Raw genomic sequence first — 16,268 nt, forward strand, 5'->3', positions numbered from 1 at the left:
AGAAAGAGGGAGAGATAGAGAGAGAGAAGCCACATTTTTTCAGCCGGAGTCACATTTTTTCGGCCAGAGTCAAAATCGACATATTTGGATTAATTTTACAAAGATCGTACAATTTTCAGAAATCGTGACAAATTTATGTACTCTTTAAAAAATAAGATTTTATTAAAGTATCTAATTATAATAATACAATAATATTGTATCCTCAACTTTTAAAGAAATCAAATCACAGTTATTATTAGGATCATATCAAAGTTTATACTCAAATTGTCTTAAACTTAATCAACGAGTTAATAATTAAAATCAAACAGTTATTTTTTCAACGCTCACCGACGCGTTGCAACTTGTACAGTTTCGATTTACCCACCGAAACTGACCGAAACTGAAATTTCGGTTGGACTCTAATTATGACTGCTCATTGAGCGCTCAGTGAACTTTTGTACCTATTTGGTCTATATTTCTATATCTAACGGAATATGTCGATCACATGCAAGAAAAAGAAATATTAAAATACTTTTTTTCTTTGCTTACACAATTTATTACTTTATTAAAAAGAAAAATGTATAAAAAGCTTTTTTACCTATCCTAGATCAATATGATGAGGAAGATAAAGAAGAAATCTCGTCAAAACTTTGGCAAGAAGCCTGCTGGATTCTCATCAACGCATACTTTGATGAAAAAGGACTTGTACGACAACAACTGGATAGCTTCGATGAATTTATTGAAATGTCCGTTCAGCGTATTGTGGAGGATTCACCACAGATTGAACTACAGGCGGAGGCGCAGCACACCACAGGCGAGATAGAAAAGCCTGTGAAGCATTTGTTGAAATTTGAGCAGATTTACCTGTCGAAGCCAACCCATTGGGAAAAAGATGGTGCACCGTCTCCTATGATGCCCAATGAAGCTAGATTGAGAAATTTAACATATTCCGCGCCATTGTACGTGGATATCACTAAGACGATCGAGAAGGACGGTGAAGACCCAGTTGAGACGCAACATCAAAAAACATTTATAGGCAAAATTCCGATTATGTTGAGATCAAAGTATTGTTTACTTGCCGGCTTATCCGATCGTGATTTGACGGAATTGAACGAATGTCCGCTGGATCCCGGCGGATATTTTATTATTAATGGTTCGGAGAAAGTCCTTATAGCTCAGGAAAAAATGGCGACAAATACTGTCTACGTATTCAGCATGAAAGATGGTAAGTATGCTTACAAGGCAGAAATACGCTCATGCTTGGAACACAGCTCCCGTCCAACTTCGACTCTATGGATCAATATGATGGCCAAGAGCGGTGCTAGTATTAAAAAGTCTGCTATAGGCCAACGCATCATCGCCATTATTCCTTACATCAAGCAGGAAATCCCCATAATGGTGGTTTTTCGAGCACTCGGATTTGTAGCTGATCGCGATATCCTCGAACATATTATTTACGATTTCGACGACCCCGAGATGATGGAAATGGTGAAGCCATCCTTGGATGAAGCTTTTGTCATACAGGAACAGAACGTCGCTTTGAATTTTATCGGTACTAGAGGCGCCAAGCCAGGAGTAACAAAGGAAAAGCGAATTAAATATGCCCGAGAAATCTTACAAAAGGAAATGCTGCCTCACGTTGGCATAAGCGATTTCTGTGAAACCAAGAAGGCATATTTCCTTGGCTACATGGTCCATAGATTATTGTCGGCATCTCTAGGACGAAGGGAATTGGACGACCGCGATCATTACGGTAATAAAAGATTGGACTTGGCCGGGCCTCTGTTGGCATTTTTGTTCCGAGGTTTGTTCAAAAACCTAATGAAGGAGGTACGTTTGTACGCACAGAAGTTCATAGATCGAGGGAAGGACTTTAATCTCGAGCTGGCCATCAAGACGAAAATTATAACGGACGGTCTGAGATACTCGCTTGCCACGGGTAACTGGGGCGATCAAAAGAAGGCGCATCAGGCGAGAGCAGGTGTATCACAGGTATTGAATAGGTTGACCTTCGCATCGACACTGTCGCATCTAAGACGAGTGAATTCGCCTATTGGAAGAGATGGTAAACTTGCCAAACCACGTCAATTGCACAACACGTTATGGGGTATGCTCTGCCCCGCGGAGACTCCTGAGGGTGCCGCTGTAGGATTAGTGAAAAATCTAGCCCTGATGGCGTATATAAGCGTTGGGTCGCAGCCATCTCCTATTCTGGAATTCTTGGAGGAATGGTCCATGGAGAATCTGGAAGAGATAGCACCGAGCGCAATCGCCGATGCTACGAAGATATTCGTTAACGGATGTTGGGTTGGCATCCACCGAGATCCGGATCAATTGATGGCCACTTTACGCAAATTGAGAAGGCAGATGGATATTATCGTGTCGGAAGTATCGATGGTCCGCGACATTAGAGACCGTGAGATAAGGATATACACGGATGCTGGCAGAATCAGCAGACCTTTGCTCATAGTGGAAGGTCAAAATTTATTACTACAGACAAGACATATTAACATGTTGAAGGAAAGAGATTACAACAATGATGGGTAAGCGCTCGATCTACTTTTGAGTTGTCTGTAAGAAAATTTATAACGCAAGGTGTCTGTTTAATTATTTGTAAGAAATCTGATATGCAGAGCGGCAGCTTTTAAAGCGAGTGAGATAACAGAGTATTTTTTCTGTAAATATAATATACATTGCAGACACAACTTGATGCGGTTAAAACCATAATTAGAAAAAAATAAATATAAATGTAAAATCAAAATATTACAATATATATTAAATAAATATAAATGTAAAATCAAAATATTACAATATATACTAAATACAACATATCTTGAAAAAAAAAAATTCAAGTTATGAAAAATTCTGTCTCAAATATTGATTGATAATCTAAGTCGTCTGCTTTTATAAATATTACGACGACCGATTTGTATAATGTTACAGGTGGCAAGAATTGGTAGGTAGCGGAGTAGTGGAATATATAGATACTCTGGAGGAAGAAACTGTTATGATAGCTATGTCACCCGATGATCTCAGACAAGAGAAAGAGTATGCATATTGTACGACGTACACGCACTGCGAGATCCATCCAGCGATGATTTTAGGTGTGTGCGCTTCCATTATACCGTTCCCCGATCATAATCAGAGTCCTAGGAACACTTATCAGGTATTAGCAGCATATTTTAGTCTGCATTTTCTTTGAAAAACTTTTATGCTTTTTTACGAGATACAGTACATAGAAGCTGTCATTTTTCAGAGCGCTATGGGTAAACAAGCTATGGGTGTATACATTACAAACTTTCACGTGCGCATGGACACTTTGGCTCATGTACTGTATTATCCTCATAAACCATTGGTTACAACGAGATCTATGGAATATCTTAGATTTCGTGAATTACCGGCCGGCATTAACAGCATTGTTGCAATCCTGTGTTACACGGGATACAATCAAGAGGATAGCGTTATCCTGAATGCGAGTGCCGTTGAGAGGGGTTTCTTCAGATCGGTGTTTTATCGTTCTTATAAGGAATCTGAATCGAAGAAAATTGGCGATCAGGAGGAACAATTCGAGAAACCCTCGCGCTTAACTTGTTCAGGGATGCGCAACGCTATATATGACAAATTGGACGATGACGGGATCATTGCGCCTGGAATTCGAGTATCTGGTGACGATGTAATCATAGGAAAAACGATAACTTTACCAGAGACGGATGACGAGGTAAAATGTCCTTTAATTATTCTTCAACAAGTAGACTTTATTAATTAATAATTAATTAATAGGAAGAAAAAAGATAACAATAGCAATATTTTAATTCTTTTTGTTTATCTTTTAGCTGGACAGTACAACAAAACGTTTTACGAAACGTGACGCGTCGACTTTCTTGCGAAACAGCGAGACCGGTATTGTTGATCAGGTGATGTTGACGTTGAATAGCGAAGGATATAAATTCTGCAAGATCCGAGTGCGCAGTGTACGTATTCCGCAAATCGGCGACAAATTTGCATCGCGTCACGGACAAAAGGGTACATGCGGAATTCAGTACAGACAAGAAGACATGCCTTTTTCTTCCGAAGGTCTTACACCCGACATTATTATCAATCCTCACGCTATCCCTTCTCGTATGACTATTGGTCACTTGATTGAATGCATTCAAGGGAAAGTTTCTGCCAATAAAGGTAATACGGTAATTTACTGAAGTTTAAGTAAAACAAGGTGTGCTTACAAATTTGATGCGTTCTTAGGAGAGATTGGTGACGCTACTCCGTTTAATGACGCTGTGAATGTGCAAAAGATTTCCACGCTTTTGCAAGAATATGGTTATCATTTGCGAGGGAATGAAGTGATGTATAACGGACATACGGGTCGTAAGATCAACGCGCAAGTCTTTTTAGGACCGACGTATTATCAACGTTTAAAGCATATGGTAGACGACAAGATCCATAGTAGAGCAAGAGGACCTGTACAAATTTTAGTTAGACAACCTATGGAGGGACGAGCGAGGTAATTGTTATTCTTGTTACTTTAATTTGTCACACTATTTCATATATATACACGCACATACACAGGGTACCCCAAAATTCGTGACTCAAAATATTATAGCAAGAAAGTTCTCGAAAAATTAAGTAAAAAGATTATTTATAAATTTTTGTTTTAAGCAATAATTTTTGAAATAACAATGATTTAAATATGGCCAATTACAGACTACGTTTAAATGGCCACATGTGCATGAGTTGCGCGTGCGGTAGTGTTAGTGAACACTGATGACAGGGACCCAGACCGAAAGGTTTTTTCGATTCGGTTCCGGTTCCAGTTTAATAAAAAGTTTTTTAACGGTTCTTTTCGGTACTTAATTTTATTTATTCCTTAAATTTTTTTTATTAAAAAGAAGGAAGAGAAGGAGAGGAGAGGGGGAGGGAGATGGGAGGGAGAGGAAGAGGAGAGGGAGAGAGAGGGGGGCGGAGGGAGGGAGGGAACGTGTTCATCCGTTCAATCTAGAAAGCCTAGTCGAAAAGAGGCGTCAATTGATCACGTGACTCTGAATAAAAATTACGTAAACATTATTTTAGGCATATTTTTCTCAGTCGTTTCTTACAACTTATTTCTTATGGATAGATCTTACTTATTATATAAAGTCTACATATATATTCTTGAATTTCATGACTTAGAATAAATTCTTGCAACATGTTGGTGAGGAAGATCTAAATAAAAGAAATGCTAGTATCTTAAAAAAAGTTTACATTAAATATGTTTCGCTATCCCGCCAGATTTCTTATATCATATGAGGTGTTGGAGGTATTTACATTCTGTTTATTAAGAGAGGTGGTGATGGTAATACTGGATTGAATATTGCCATATTGGTGATTTGAACGAAGGAACGGGCAGAACGAAGATTAAGAACAAGGATAAAGATTAACAATTAAGAATTGAAAAAAGAACCGGAAAAAAACTGAAAAAAACCATAAAATTTTACCAGTTTGGTTACGGTTTCGGTATTATAAACTATACAAAATTTGGGTACGGTTTCGGTTTCGGTTCACTAAAAAAAAAGGTTCCGAAATGGTTTTCGGTTCCGATTTCGGTTCGGTCCGGGTCCCTGACTGATGAACACTTACTAATTACTCACAAGTAATGAGTGGGTCCATTTGATCACTTTGCGATTGACTCACAGTGCTCGTACAACAGAAAAACTAGGTACCGGCCGCTACGAGTAGTTGTAGTCAATCGTAACGTGGTCAAACGGGACGCTTCCGCGGAAAGAAATGGTTACTATCTAAACGTAGTTTGCAATTGGCCTTATTTAAACCATTGTACAGAATATTCCATTTAAAAAATTCCACTCAAATATTTTAGAAATACTGCGTTAAATCGAAAAATATTTCAGACAAAAATTTTGTGATTTCGAGGGGGACATAAAATGGTACCATTAGTTTAACCTTGAGTGTCAAGGTCATTTAGAATTTTTAAAACAAATCTCCATTTTTTAGTACATATTCTCGTAGTTTATCTCGAGAACTTTTTAAAATACTATAATAAAATTTTTTTTCATTAAATATTTTTGATAAAAAATTTTCCATCTTTCATACTTTCGACGATATTCGGTTCGAAAGAGAAATACGGTTTTTTTTTTCCAAAAGGGTGTAATGAGTTAGTGTATAAAAAAATACGTGTCTCTTATATTTTTGTGTTTAATAACTTATTTCAAGGAGAATCAAATTGGTTCCAGTTATGACATGTCCTTAGTAAGTTAAATTTTCAAGGCTGTTAACTTTAACTTACCCCCAACCCTGATACATACACATATATATACATACATATATATATATATATACATACATACATACATACATACATACATACATACATACATACATACTATACATATGCTTGTATATTTATTTAGGGATGGTGGACTTCGTTTCGGAGAGATGGAACGAGATTGCCAAATTTCTCACGGCGCAGCGCAATTTCTACGAGAACGTTTGTTCGAAGTATCGGATCCATATAGAATTCACATATGTAATTTCTGTGGTTTAATTGCTATAGCAAATTTGCGGAATAATACTTTCGAATGCAAAGGTTGTAAAAACAAGACGCAAATTGCACAAATTAGACTGCCGTATGCGGCGAAGTTACTTTTCCAGGAACTAATGGCAATGAATATCGCACCTAGACTCATGACACTTTAAGTTTTCTGTAAATAATTTATTTTATGTAAAATATATATTGTCGAGTTATCATTGTATATACAAAAGCACACAGTGTTGTTATGCAATGAAACGTGAGATAAATCGGTAAATAACTTTTCATAAATTACTGCCTCAGCAGATATTTATTATTATTAAAATAGTAATCTTTGTATGTATCTTTATAATATGTTAAACTTCATAATATTTGATGTTTATCAATTTTTTGTGATAATAAAGTAAATTGATTTTTATTCTACTTATTAATCTCACAAAAGTTGACTTATCCATTAAGTTGTATGTAATGAGTGAATTTTTTATAAGAACAATACATGTAACTCACGTAAAAAAATATTCATTTAAATGAATCTTAGATATTATTCTTTTAACAATTGTATTAAAATTGGTACAAACAAGAATTATTTCATAAGAACAGTTCAAAATAATGCCTATTATTTTGATATTAATTGCTAGGATTTCTTACAAGACACACATCTAAAACACAGAATCGTGCTCTGCAGAGAGGACAGGTACATTTGGAGGACAGCCACGTTTCTGGTGCATTCTCGTCTTGTCTCGAGGCAAACCTGTTCAAGTAATAATGATAATTAAAAATATCTGAATACATAATTTAACTTAAAAATAATCAAGAATAATAACAGTAAAAGGTACCAACCATTTCGCCATACATTCTATACACCACATTGGACGGCAATAACACGTCGTGCAATCGTCAAGATCTCTAGTATCAGCACTGCTGCATAATCTATTTAATTTTACATTCGACAACGCTTGCATACATCCAATACATTGATTTAACTCCTATATAAGTACAAATTAATAATTGAAGGCAAACCAATTAGAGAAAAAAACAAAATAATTGTTGATAATTGAGGTTATGGCAGTATGTTACTTGATATTTACCTCGGCAGTATCATAGAATGGGTTTTTATTGACCTCTTCTTTAAAAATATCAATAAATCTATCAAGTAAGGTTCTATGGAACGTTATATTGTGCAGTATAGCAATCGGCCGTGAAACCTTATCCTGCAAATCCTTGAAATCCAATGCATTTAATCTTATGTCAAACTCCTGTGCCATAGCTCGCATAGGTTTTACCTAGAAAACAATACATGGATCACTGATTCAGTACAATTGGAAGTGATTTATGAATTATCGTTATACCTGTATATTGATAAACTGAACTTGATCTCTCGTTGTCGGCGACATGAAATGGACGTCGCTCTTATTCACGACTAAAGTCGCGTCACTTTGATGCGCCACTTGCAATTTATAAGGCGTGATTTTAATGATCCAATTATCCGTCGCTACGACACGAGTTACGCTATTTGTGACAATAACAATTTTATCTATTCTAAAATAAAATTTTATTTTAGTATAAATACTAAGTGTACTTACAACATGTATGCGTGTGATTTAAATTCCTAAGTATAAGCTAGCTATTTTTGAATGAACCTTCGATATTCTGTATTAATATCCGAAGCAACAGCCGTCCATGGTGTATTATTATTACTATACACAGATAGATTTTGCGCTATTGGATGTGTTGTCCAATCATGTGCAGACCATTCAAGAACTTTATTCAGGATGTAAAGCGGAGCAATGATGACACAAAGAACAATCAATGGCCCAATATAATTTCCATCGACTAACAACAGTTTTCCAGGATCTATGTGGTTGAAGAAAAGCAGTCCTAGAACATAGCCTGTACGAAAAAATCGTATGCCGTAAATGTTTGTAAAAGTGATGAAAGCAGATGACTGGATATAATTAGAGAAAAACGTGTCTATTACCTAAAGGCAGTGCAGAGTGTAGAAGTAACGTGGCTACACTTCTCCTGATGTGATACTGTATGAAAAATTCATTTTCACTACCAAGCCAATTCGCGAAGACATCTTTAACGGTTAATCCTGCTGAGACAAATTCTGTAGGTGGATAGATGATACATCCGGACATCAGAAAATAAAATAAAGTATAAAAGAGTAGAGCTGACATTTTTTCATTTAAAAAGAGAGATTCCCGTTTGTCTGCAGTGTAATAGAAATAGCGATCTAAAATAATTTCGTTAAGTTACTTTATTCCACTCAGCTGTTTCTTGTCAAAATATAATAATGTTGTGACAGGTTACATTCAATATAACTGTAGATTCCTTCTTATAGCATACTTGCAGACCAGAAACTGTTACAAATCACGAAACCCGAGATCTAACCTAGGTCGCAATGCAATTTCAACCTTGATGTTGACAGTGGATGTATCTGTTTATTTATTGAAACTCCATCAGCAATCACAGATCCATCAAGATTCATATAGGTTAGACGAGTTATACCGAACTTATGGACCCGTAATCAGAACGCGCTTTTCTTGATAAAAGCGCGTTTTTATCTCTAAAATTCTATAGTATGCGTAACGTAAATTATATAGCGTTTTCGGCCCGATCGGGTTTGCACCAATCTTGGTTGGATTAATCTTTCCTATTGGTTGACGTCACCCGCTCTACCAATAGGAGAGCACAAAACGCCATTAATCCAACCCAGGTTGGTGCAAACCTGGCCGGGCCGAAAACGCTAATAGTATGTTAGCACGCTAACATCGTAGCGTAGTAATGCTGGATTCACACTGGATCCGATTTGCGTCTTACGGCGCTCTGCAACCAATCAGAAAACAAGATTCCGATGGATTTTGCTTCATATCATCGGAATCCTGTTTTCTGATTGGTTTGCAGAGCGTTGTACGACGCAAATCGGATGCAGGGTGAATCCAGCATAAGCAGTTGTAAGCGCGTTCTGAATACGGGCCATAGCATTTTTTAAGAATTACGTTCAGCTGAAGCTGTAAAGCTCTTTCGAGTTTTAGTTTTAGCAGCCGCGTTTACTTCCCGCGACAGCAAGGTGTCAGGATATTAGAGGGGAGGAGGAATCTCGTGAACAATCTTCACGACTTTGTTACAGATCTCTTTATTTCCGCACAGTCACCATACACACCCGTTCTCGGCGGCTCTCTCACGAAGAAGACTCAACTGTACGGAGCGGATCCGTGAGTGCTATTGGATGATCTAAAAGAAAGCTGCGATTTCACGGAGATATGCATATCTAGGCTACGTTCCAAAGCTTCTTCTCCGAGGAAGATTTTACTCTATACGCTATAGTATACGTTACGTGTACTATTTACTTCGAGTAAAATTTTCCTCGAAAAGGAAGTTTTGGAACGTAGCCCTAGATATTTTCCCCACTCCCGTCAGTATAGCTGAAATTAGAGTGGGGGGAAAAACTAGATTTCAATGGGTGTATTCAGGGGGTCGATTCTGTATCTTCAATCAAGGTGAAAATTACAAAAGTGAGCAAATTTACTAGGTGTTGACCAATGAAATTATCAGTATTCTAGTAAATTCACTCGCTTTTGTAATTTTCACCTCGTTTCAAGATACAGAATCGATCCCCAGTACTACAACCGCTCACTGAATGCTCAGTGAGCTCTTGTATTTGATTGGCATATTCCATTAGATCTAAAAATATACACCAATTAGATATAAGAGCTCACTGAGCGCTCAGTGAGCGGTTGTAGTACTGAATGCACTCATTATCTAGAGTCCCTATAATGAGAGTCAAGACATGAGGGGCGACGCCCTCGTGATTGGTCGCCGCCATTTCTAGGCGCTTTCGATGAGTTAGTGAATCTGTGAATTGGTGTGAGCAACTGTTTCATGGTGTAGTTGTACAAACAGGCCCGAATACGTTTGTTTGTGCTACGCATTATTTATGCTGTTTCCGGCTGGTGCCCAGCAATGGCGTCCTTCCGGTCTTATGTCTTGACTCTCATTACAAGGACTCTACCATTATCTCGCCGTAACTGCCTCCTACGTTATTCAGGATACAGGATATTCTAAAGGCCGCAGCACACACTCTTGCATAACGCATAATGCATAGTGCATAAAGGAATCAACCAATCAATATTCTTCTTTTCCATGGAATCTTTCAATCTTCAATCTCATTCTTCAATGTATAGTTTGATTCCGGCCTTATGTTCATTTGTTGAATGTATTTATTATAAATTTTAAAACTACTTGTTAATCTTGTTATTAATACTATTATGATTATTATATGACAAAATGTTCGCAATTATGATATTCTTAAAAAAAATGCTGCATACAAAAATATTCAAGCGACAGTAGCGTCATTTTTATATCACATATGATGTATGTACGTGCTTGAAAAACATCTTATCTGTTATTAGTCCTTGATTATTAGTCACTTGATTATTAGTCACTTGAAATTACTATATAAATCACAAAGTTCTTGTAATAATTTCAGTATAAGGCATAATTAGCAAGAAATAACGAATAATTCAAGTGCAAAGTCAGAGTCAAACAGTGCAAATCTTTAAAATGGTACAAGTGAATCCTGTAAATATTTTCAATATGTTAATTATCCTTTTTCAAATTTCAAAAATTCCGGAAACACTTGTAAACGATAAAGAAATTGAATTACGCGATGTGATAAAGGATATTATACACTCTTCAATGAATGAAATGTCATGTGATATTCATACTGATACTACGTTAGAATTTGCAAATTATTGGGAATCAAACTTACTCGATGCAGATTTTGTCGACATTTATGAAATAGAAATATGGTATTTGAAGAAGATGAAGACGATGATTAAGCAGAAGATAATTGTATTTCAGAAGGACGTAAAATTGTTAATGATGGCTATAAGAGAAGCGCTGTTGAATTTTGGAAAAGTGCAAAAAAGGACGGTATTCCTTATCATCGGTAAAAAATCGTTTTAAAATGGTGAAGTCTTTGCCGCAACTATATCGATGGGAACATTACATACAAAAAGAAGATATCCATAGAGAAAAGATATATTTCCGAAAATGTCTTACAAAATTTTAAAGAAGCTAATGACGAAAAAAGAATTATTCATGATATGGACGGATAATCCCGATTGATCACGGCTCGATTGGACACCACCAATCACAGCGACCGATGCTTAGGAGCTTTGTAGTCTCAAGCGCTGTGAGTGGCTCGTGTCCAATTGAGCCGTGTCCAACTGGATGCCACCCATATGGACTTACGACGATGGGCCCTAGAAGCCAAGGCACAAATCGATTTTTCTTCATTTAAGGCTAGTGCAACATGAATATTAAATTTTAAAAGAAAATATAGAATCGTGTCAAGAAAAATAACAAAATTTATAAATCGTTCTAAGTAAAGAGATAAAGAGCAATTACAAATTGCATGTCAGGAATTCATAGCTACCGTAAAATTTAATATAAATCTTTTTGAACTAGAGAATATATATAATGCAGACGACAGTGGATATTCAATTTAGAATTACATTCAGGCAGAACACTGACCACGCAAGGTGTTAAAACAGTTGAAAGTATAGTTCAATCACTATCGGCAACTACGCATAGTTACACAATTTTGCCCATAATTTCTGCAAGCGGACAATTGAAATCGCCTCTCTATTTAGTACTGAAAGAAGCTAGTGGATATTTCGGACCACGCGTAGAGGAAAATTTGTCTAGACCTGCAAATGTTTACATTGCAGCATCAAAATCGGGCAGATTAACTACACAACACTTTCAGTCTTGGTTTACAAATGTATTTGTACCCGCAACTGAAAGTTTTAGTGTGCTGTTGTGAGACTCTTGGAGCGGAGAGACATTGTTCTACAAGTCTGCAAGAATTTATGCCAAAAAAAGATAAAGATATACGAATTTTAACTATACCAAAGAAAACAACAGGAATGATTCAACCTCTTGACGTTTATGGATTTAGACTATGGAAAAACTTTGTGAGAACTTTCAGTGATCGTGTTATGTTACTAAATTATGAAATTAATTTAAGAAATAATATCGTCAAATATTACAATCTTTAACGCATATTTAACTATCTTCTCCGTGATTTCATAATCTTTTTAAATATGCCTGGTATAAGAGTGGATACATCGAAGAACGGCCACCATAATTCGAAATTCTAGTAGATTTTTGTTTCAACGGAAAGGATATTCAAGAAATACCTCGCTTCTCTGCTCCATATGTGGTGCACCTTCTGTAATACGATGTTCCTGGTGCAATATTTTTGTATGCAGCATTTTTTTTAAGAATATCATAATTGCGAACATTTTGTCATATAATAATCATGTTAGTATTAATAACGAAATTAACAAGTAGTTTTAAAATTTATAATAAATACATTAATTTTTTGCTCTTTATAACAAAACATGTGCTTATACATTATTGGAAATATATGGTACCGTAACTCATCACTGTTAGATGTCAAAGGAGCAATGGCAACCCTGTGTGCGTGCGTGCGGGCGTGCGCGCGCGCGCGCGTGTGTATGTGTGTGTTTCTTGAGTTAAATAACATTTAATTATCTTTTTACTTCCATGTGTATCAAAATGTTAATCAGTCTATTTCTGTACTTATTTCAACATAAGTAACGTTTACATTAACGTATGTAATTAAATAAATTATAGAATCAAATTAAAATATCTTCTTGAGTTAAATGATTTAACTGCATCATTAAATTAATGACGTATTGAGAAAAATGAGGAGAAGGATGTTATAATTTTACAATATATATATTTTGATAAGCATTTTTTAAATATTACTCGCGCGAATATATTTTTATGTAATAATAATAATATATCTTTTTATAATAATAAATCTTTTTAAATATAATTTTTTTAATGTTCCAAAGTAGTCAAGGGAGGAATGACGGCATTTGGAATAATTTGTGCATAAAAAAATTAAAGTGGAATAAGCCTACTGGAGAAACCACTATAAAAAAAGCGCACCATGCTACCTACCTCATGACAGATGGTGTGGAAATGATAGAAACATTTTTCCGGACTTTATTTAACACAATTAAACTACTGCAATAATATCACAGGTTAAAAAAAAGTTTAAATTGACAATGTGCTGAAAACCTTAAATAAATTTATTGCGAAAAATATTACCTATGTAACATAATGTCCACTTATTGTTAGTACATCGTATCAATTATATTATTAAATTTATAATTATCAATATTAAAATCTCTTAATTTGTAATAAATTAGTAATATATACGGCCATGCTACTTATAAAGTTACATCCTATTCTCTCTCTCTCTCTCTCTTTCTGCAACCATCTTATAATGCAGATCATTATAAATATTCATGAGAAAAGTATATAAAATTATCGAAAATCCTCGAGAAAATACTTAGTATAGGATATAAATTTATTTACATACAAAGCATACATACGTATTACGAACATATATATATATTAAATTATTATAAATTATATATATTTCATTTTAAACATAAGTATACTTTTTAAATGGCTCACAAAAAGTTAAAAATGCATAAAACTTTCGTAAAATGTCACTGTATCCAACACTCCGCAAACACAATAGAGTATTAAACCTTAAGGAATTGATTAAATCACATTCGAATGTGAGAAGAATAATCGACTATTATTAGCCAATTTCTTAAGGCTGATATTAAGTCTTACCATTCTATTGTGATTGCGAGATTAGAAGTGCGTCAACAGTTCGATAGTAGTATAAATCAAAGATTTTGATAAATTGATCAAACACGTATCTATCGACAATAAAATTATCAATTCAATCGAAAAGAAACACGATTAACATTACATCTCCTAATATAGCATGTTTACACTAAAACAAAACGGTTTTGTATTTATTATGTAGCTCGTTATCGATGACACTAGTCTGTTGTGACTTCTAGAAGAATAACATTTCAGCAATCGGAAACATTCTACTACGATCTGTATTTCCATTACATTTATTATATGAATATTAATTAAAAGTCTCAATTATACTCTAATAACACACTTTTATTACACAGGGGTAAGTTTCTAAAAATATGACATTTGATATATTTGCAGTGTGCATGCTCAATTATTTTTTGTATACTAGCGTTGTACTACTTGACTTAAGACTAAACGTTACTTATGTAAGCATATATGTACGTACCTTAATAATGTACTATAAAATGTAATTTTTTGTAAACATTCATATGATAATCATAAGATTTCCTATTAATTAACAGAAAAATTAACGTTTCGTATTCACAAACGTATTAACTGAAAAACGTTTAATAAAATATATAATAATTTAAAACTTTTTTAGAAAATAACGTTTGTGTAACGATATCTTTAACATAATCGCAACAGTGTTAGAAATATTATTGAATTAAAAAATGTTTAGTGCTATTCTTATTAGTAGATGTAATCGTATCTATATGTTTACAATTACAAAACGAATTTATAATAATCCCTCTCTCTCTCTCTCTCTCTCTCTGCCTTCCCCCTCTCTCTTCCTCTTCCCCTCCCTCTCCCCCCTCTCTCTCGCTCCAACAACATGTACAATAACTATGTGCATTATTATCATTAGTACTATATTATTTCCTTGACTTTTCTGGCAGATATATACCTATATTTAGAACGACAATTGAAGGGACATGAATCCAGCACAGATAAGTAACAGCGTAATACTTATTTTGACAATAGTTGCTCTTAATAGTAAAGAAATATACAGTTCTACCATGCCAAACGACGTACATTTACCTTATTATGTGATACCGGTGCACTACTACATACAACTCAGCTATATAAAATCAAGTTATGAAAATTACGAACGACTTGAATTCATTTGGAAAGAGACATTTGGTTTAAAACATGATGATTATGGCTCATTTATCTTTCGCGGTGAAACTAGTATAACTATTAATATTCTTGAATCGACTCAATATATAAGTTTACATCAATTAAAGCTGATAATAAGTAATGCGAATATAACCGTGACTACAAAGAATGGCATAATTCATGTATTGAATAAATATAAATACACCTATAAAACGAACATTTTAGAATTTCCTTTACGCTACATGTTGCTTCCTGGGCTCTACACATTCAAAATAGAATTTTATCGTCTGCTAATAGAAAAGCATGAAGAGAGTTTCTTTGAAAAAGTTTACAAAGGAAATACCGTAACGTGAGCAAATGATAAATAGTTAAAAATATACGTATACATGATGTGATTTATAATATAATTATTACTTATTTTTCTTCAAAATGCATTTCTTATACCAATTTTTAATGATATTGTTTGAATTCAATGAAATTGTAAATATTCATTATTGTATGATTATATTTAAAGCAAATATATTAATTATTAAATTGTAACAGATTGTTGATAGCTCCACACATTCAAGAGCGGAATGGAATGAGACAGCTATTTCCTTGTTGGGACAAACCGCAATTAAAAGCCACGTTTAATATTTCAATAAAACATCCTCGCTATTATTCAACTTTATCAAATATGCCGATAAAGTTCCTGATCCCTGTTAGAGATTCATTTCGCACATACTTCTATAATACGCCTCCAATATCCACTTTTCAAGTTGGGGTAGTCATGACTGAATATCAATCCATTAGAATTAATGAAAACGTTACTTTGTGGTGCGAATGTTCAAAAGAGCGGTATCTGGAATTTAAGTTTGCACAGAGAATCATAAACAACATTACATTGCATTTAAAATCTGAATTCGGTGGGATAAATATTCCAAAA

General features: G+C 34.8%; 2 protein-coding genes across 4 annotated transcripts in view; one reads left to right on the forward strand and one right to left on the reverse strand.

Moving 5' to 3' along the window:
- RpII140 (RNA polymerase II subunit RpII140) overlaps nucleotides 1–6,770 on the forward strand; it is an 8,543-nt gene extending 1,773 nt beyond the window's left edge. Inside the window, exons 2-7 of the mRNA XM_018504443.1 lie at nucleotides 587–2,522; nucleotides 2,923–3,145; nucleotides 3,236–3,697; nucleotides 3,813–4,155; nucleotides 4,222–4,480; nucleotides 6,381–6,770. Of these exons, the coding sequence (XP_018359945.1) occupies nucleotides 587–2,522; nucleotides 2,923–3,145; nucleotides 3,236–3,697; nucleotides 3,813–4,155; nucleotides 4,222–4,480; nucleotides 6,381–6,666 (3,509 nt within the window). The 3' untranslated portion in view covers nucleotides 6,667–6,770. The remainder of the gene's footprint in view (nucleotides 1–586; nucleotides 2,523–2,922; nucleotides 3,146–3,235; nucleotides 3,698–3,812; nucleotides 4,156–4,221; nucleotides 4,481–6,380) is intronic.
- A 297-nt stretch (nucleotides 6,771–7,067) lies between these two features.
- LOC108759127 (E3 ubiquitin-protein ligase TM129) lies at nucleotides 7,068–9,086 on the reverse strand. 3 transcript variants are annotated; one of them, XM_018504421.1, is made up of 7 exons: nucleotides 8,894–9,086; nucleotides 8,478–8,735; nucleotides 8,140–8,389; nucleotides 7,849–8,038; nucleotides 7,588–7,782; nucleotides 7,340–7,485; nucleotides 7,068–7,250 (listed from the first exon to the last, which is right to left on the reverse strand). In XM_018504421.1, exons 1-7 carry the CDS (start codon nucleotides 8,988–8,990, stop codon nucleotides 7,127–7,129), a joined length of 1,260 nt encoding a protein of 419 aa, XP_018359923.1. In that variant the 5' UTR covers nucleotides 8,991–9,086; the 3' UTR covers nucleotides 7,068–7,126. The 3 variants fall into 3 exon arrangements, with proteins under 3 accessions (XP_018359923.1, XP_018359925.1, XP_018359924.1); XM_018504423.1 differs by having other exon boundaries at nucleotides 8,849–8,975; XM_018504422.1 differs by having other exon boundaries at nucleotides 8,813–8,975.
- Between the last annotated feature and the right edge of the window lie 7,182 nt (nucleotides 9,087–16,268).

The sequence above is a fragment of the Trachymyrmex cornetzi genome, unplaced genomic scaffold (assembly GCF_001594075.2).
Source record: "Trachymyrmex cornetzi isolate Tcor2-1 unplaced genomic scaffold, Tcor1.1 scaffold169, whole genome shotgun sequence".
In the NCBI taxonomy this organism is placed as follows: Eukaryota; Metazoa; Arthropoda; class Insecta; order Hymenoptera; family Formicidae; genus Trachymyrmex; species Trachymyrmex cornetzi.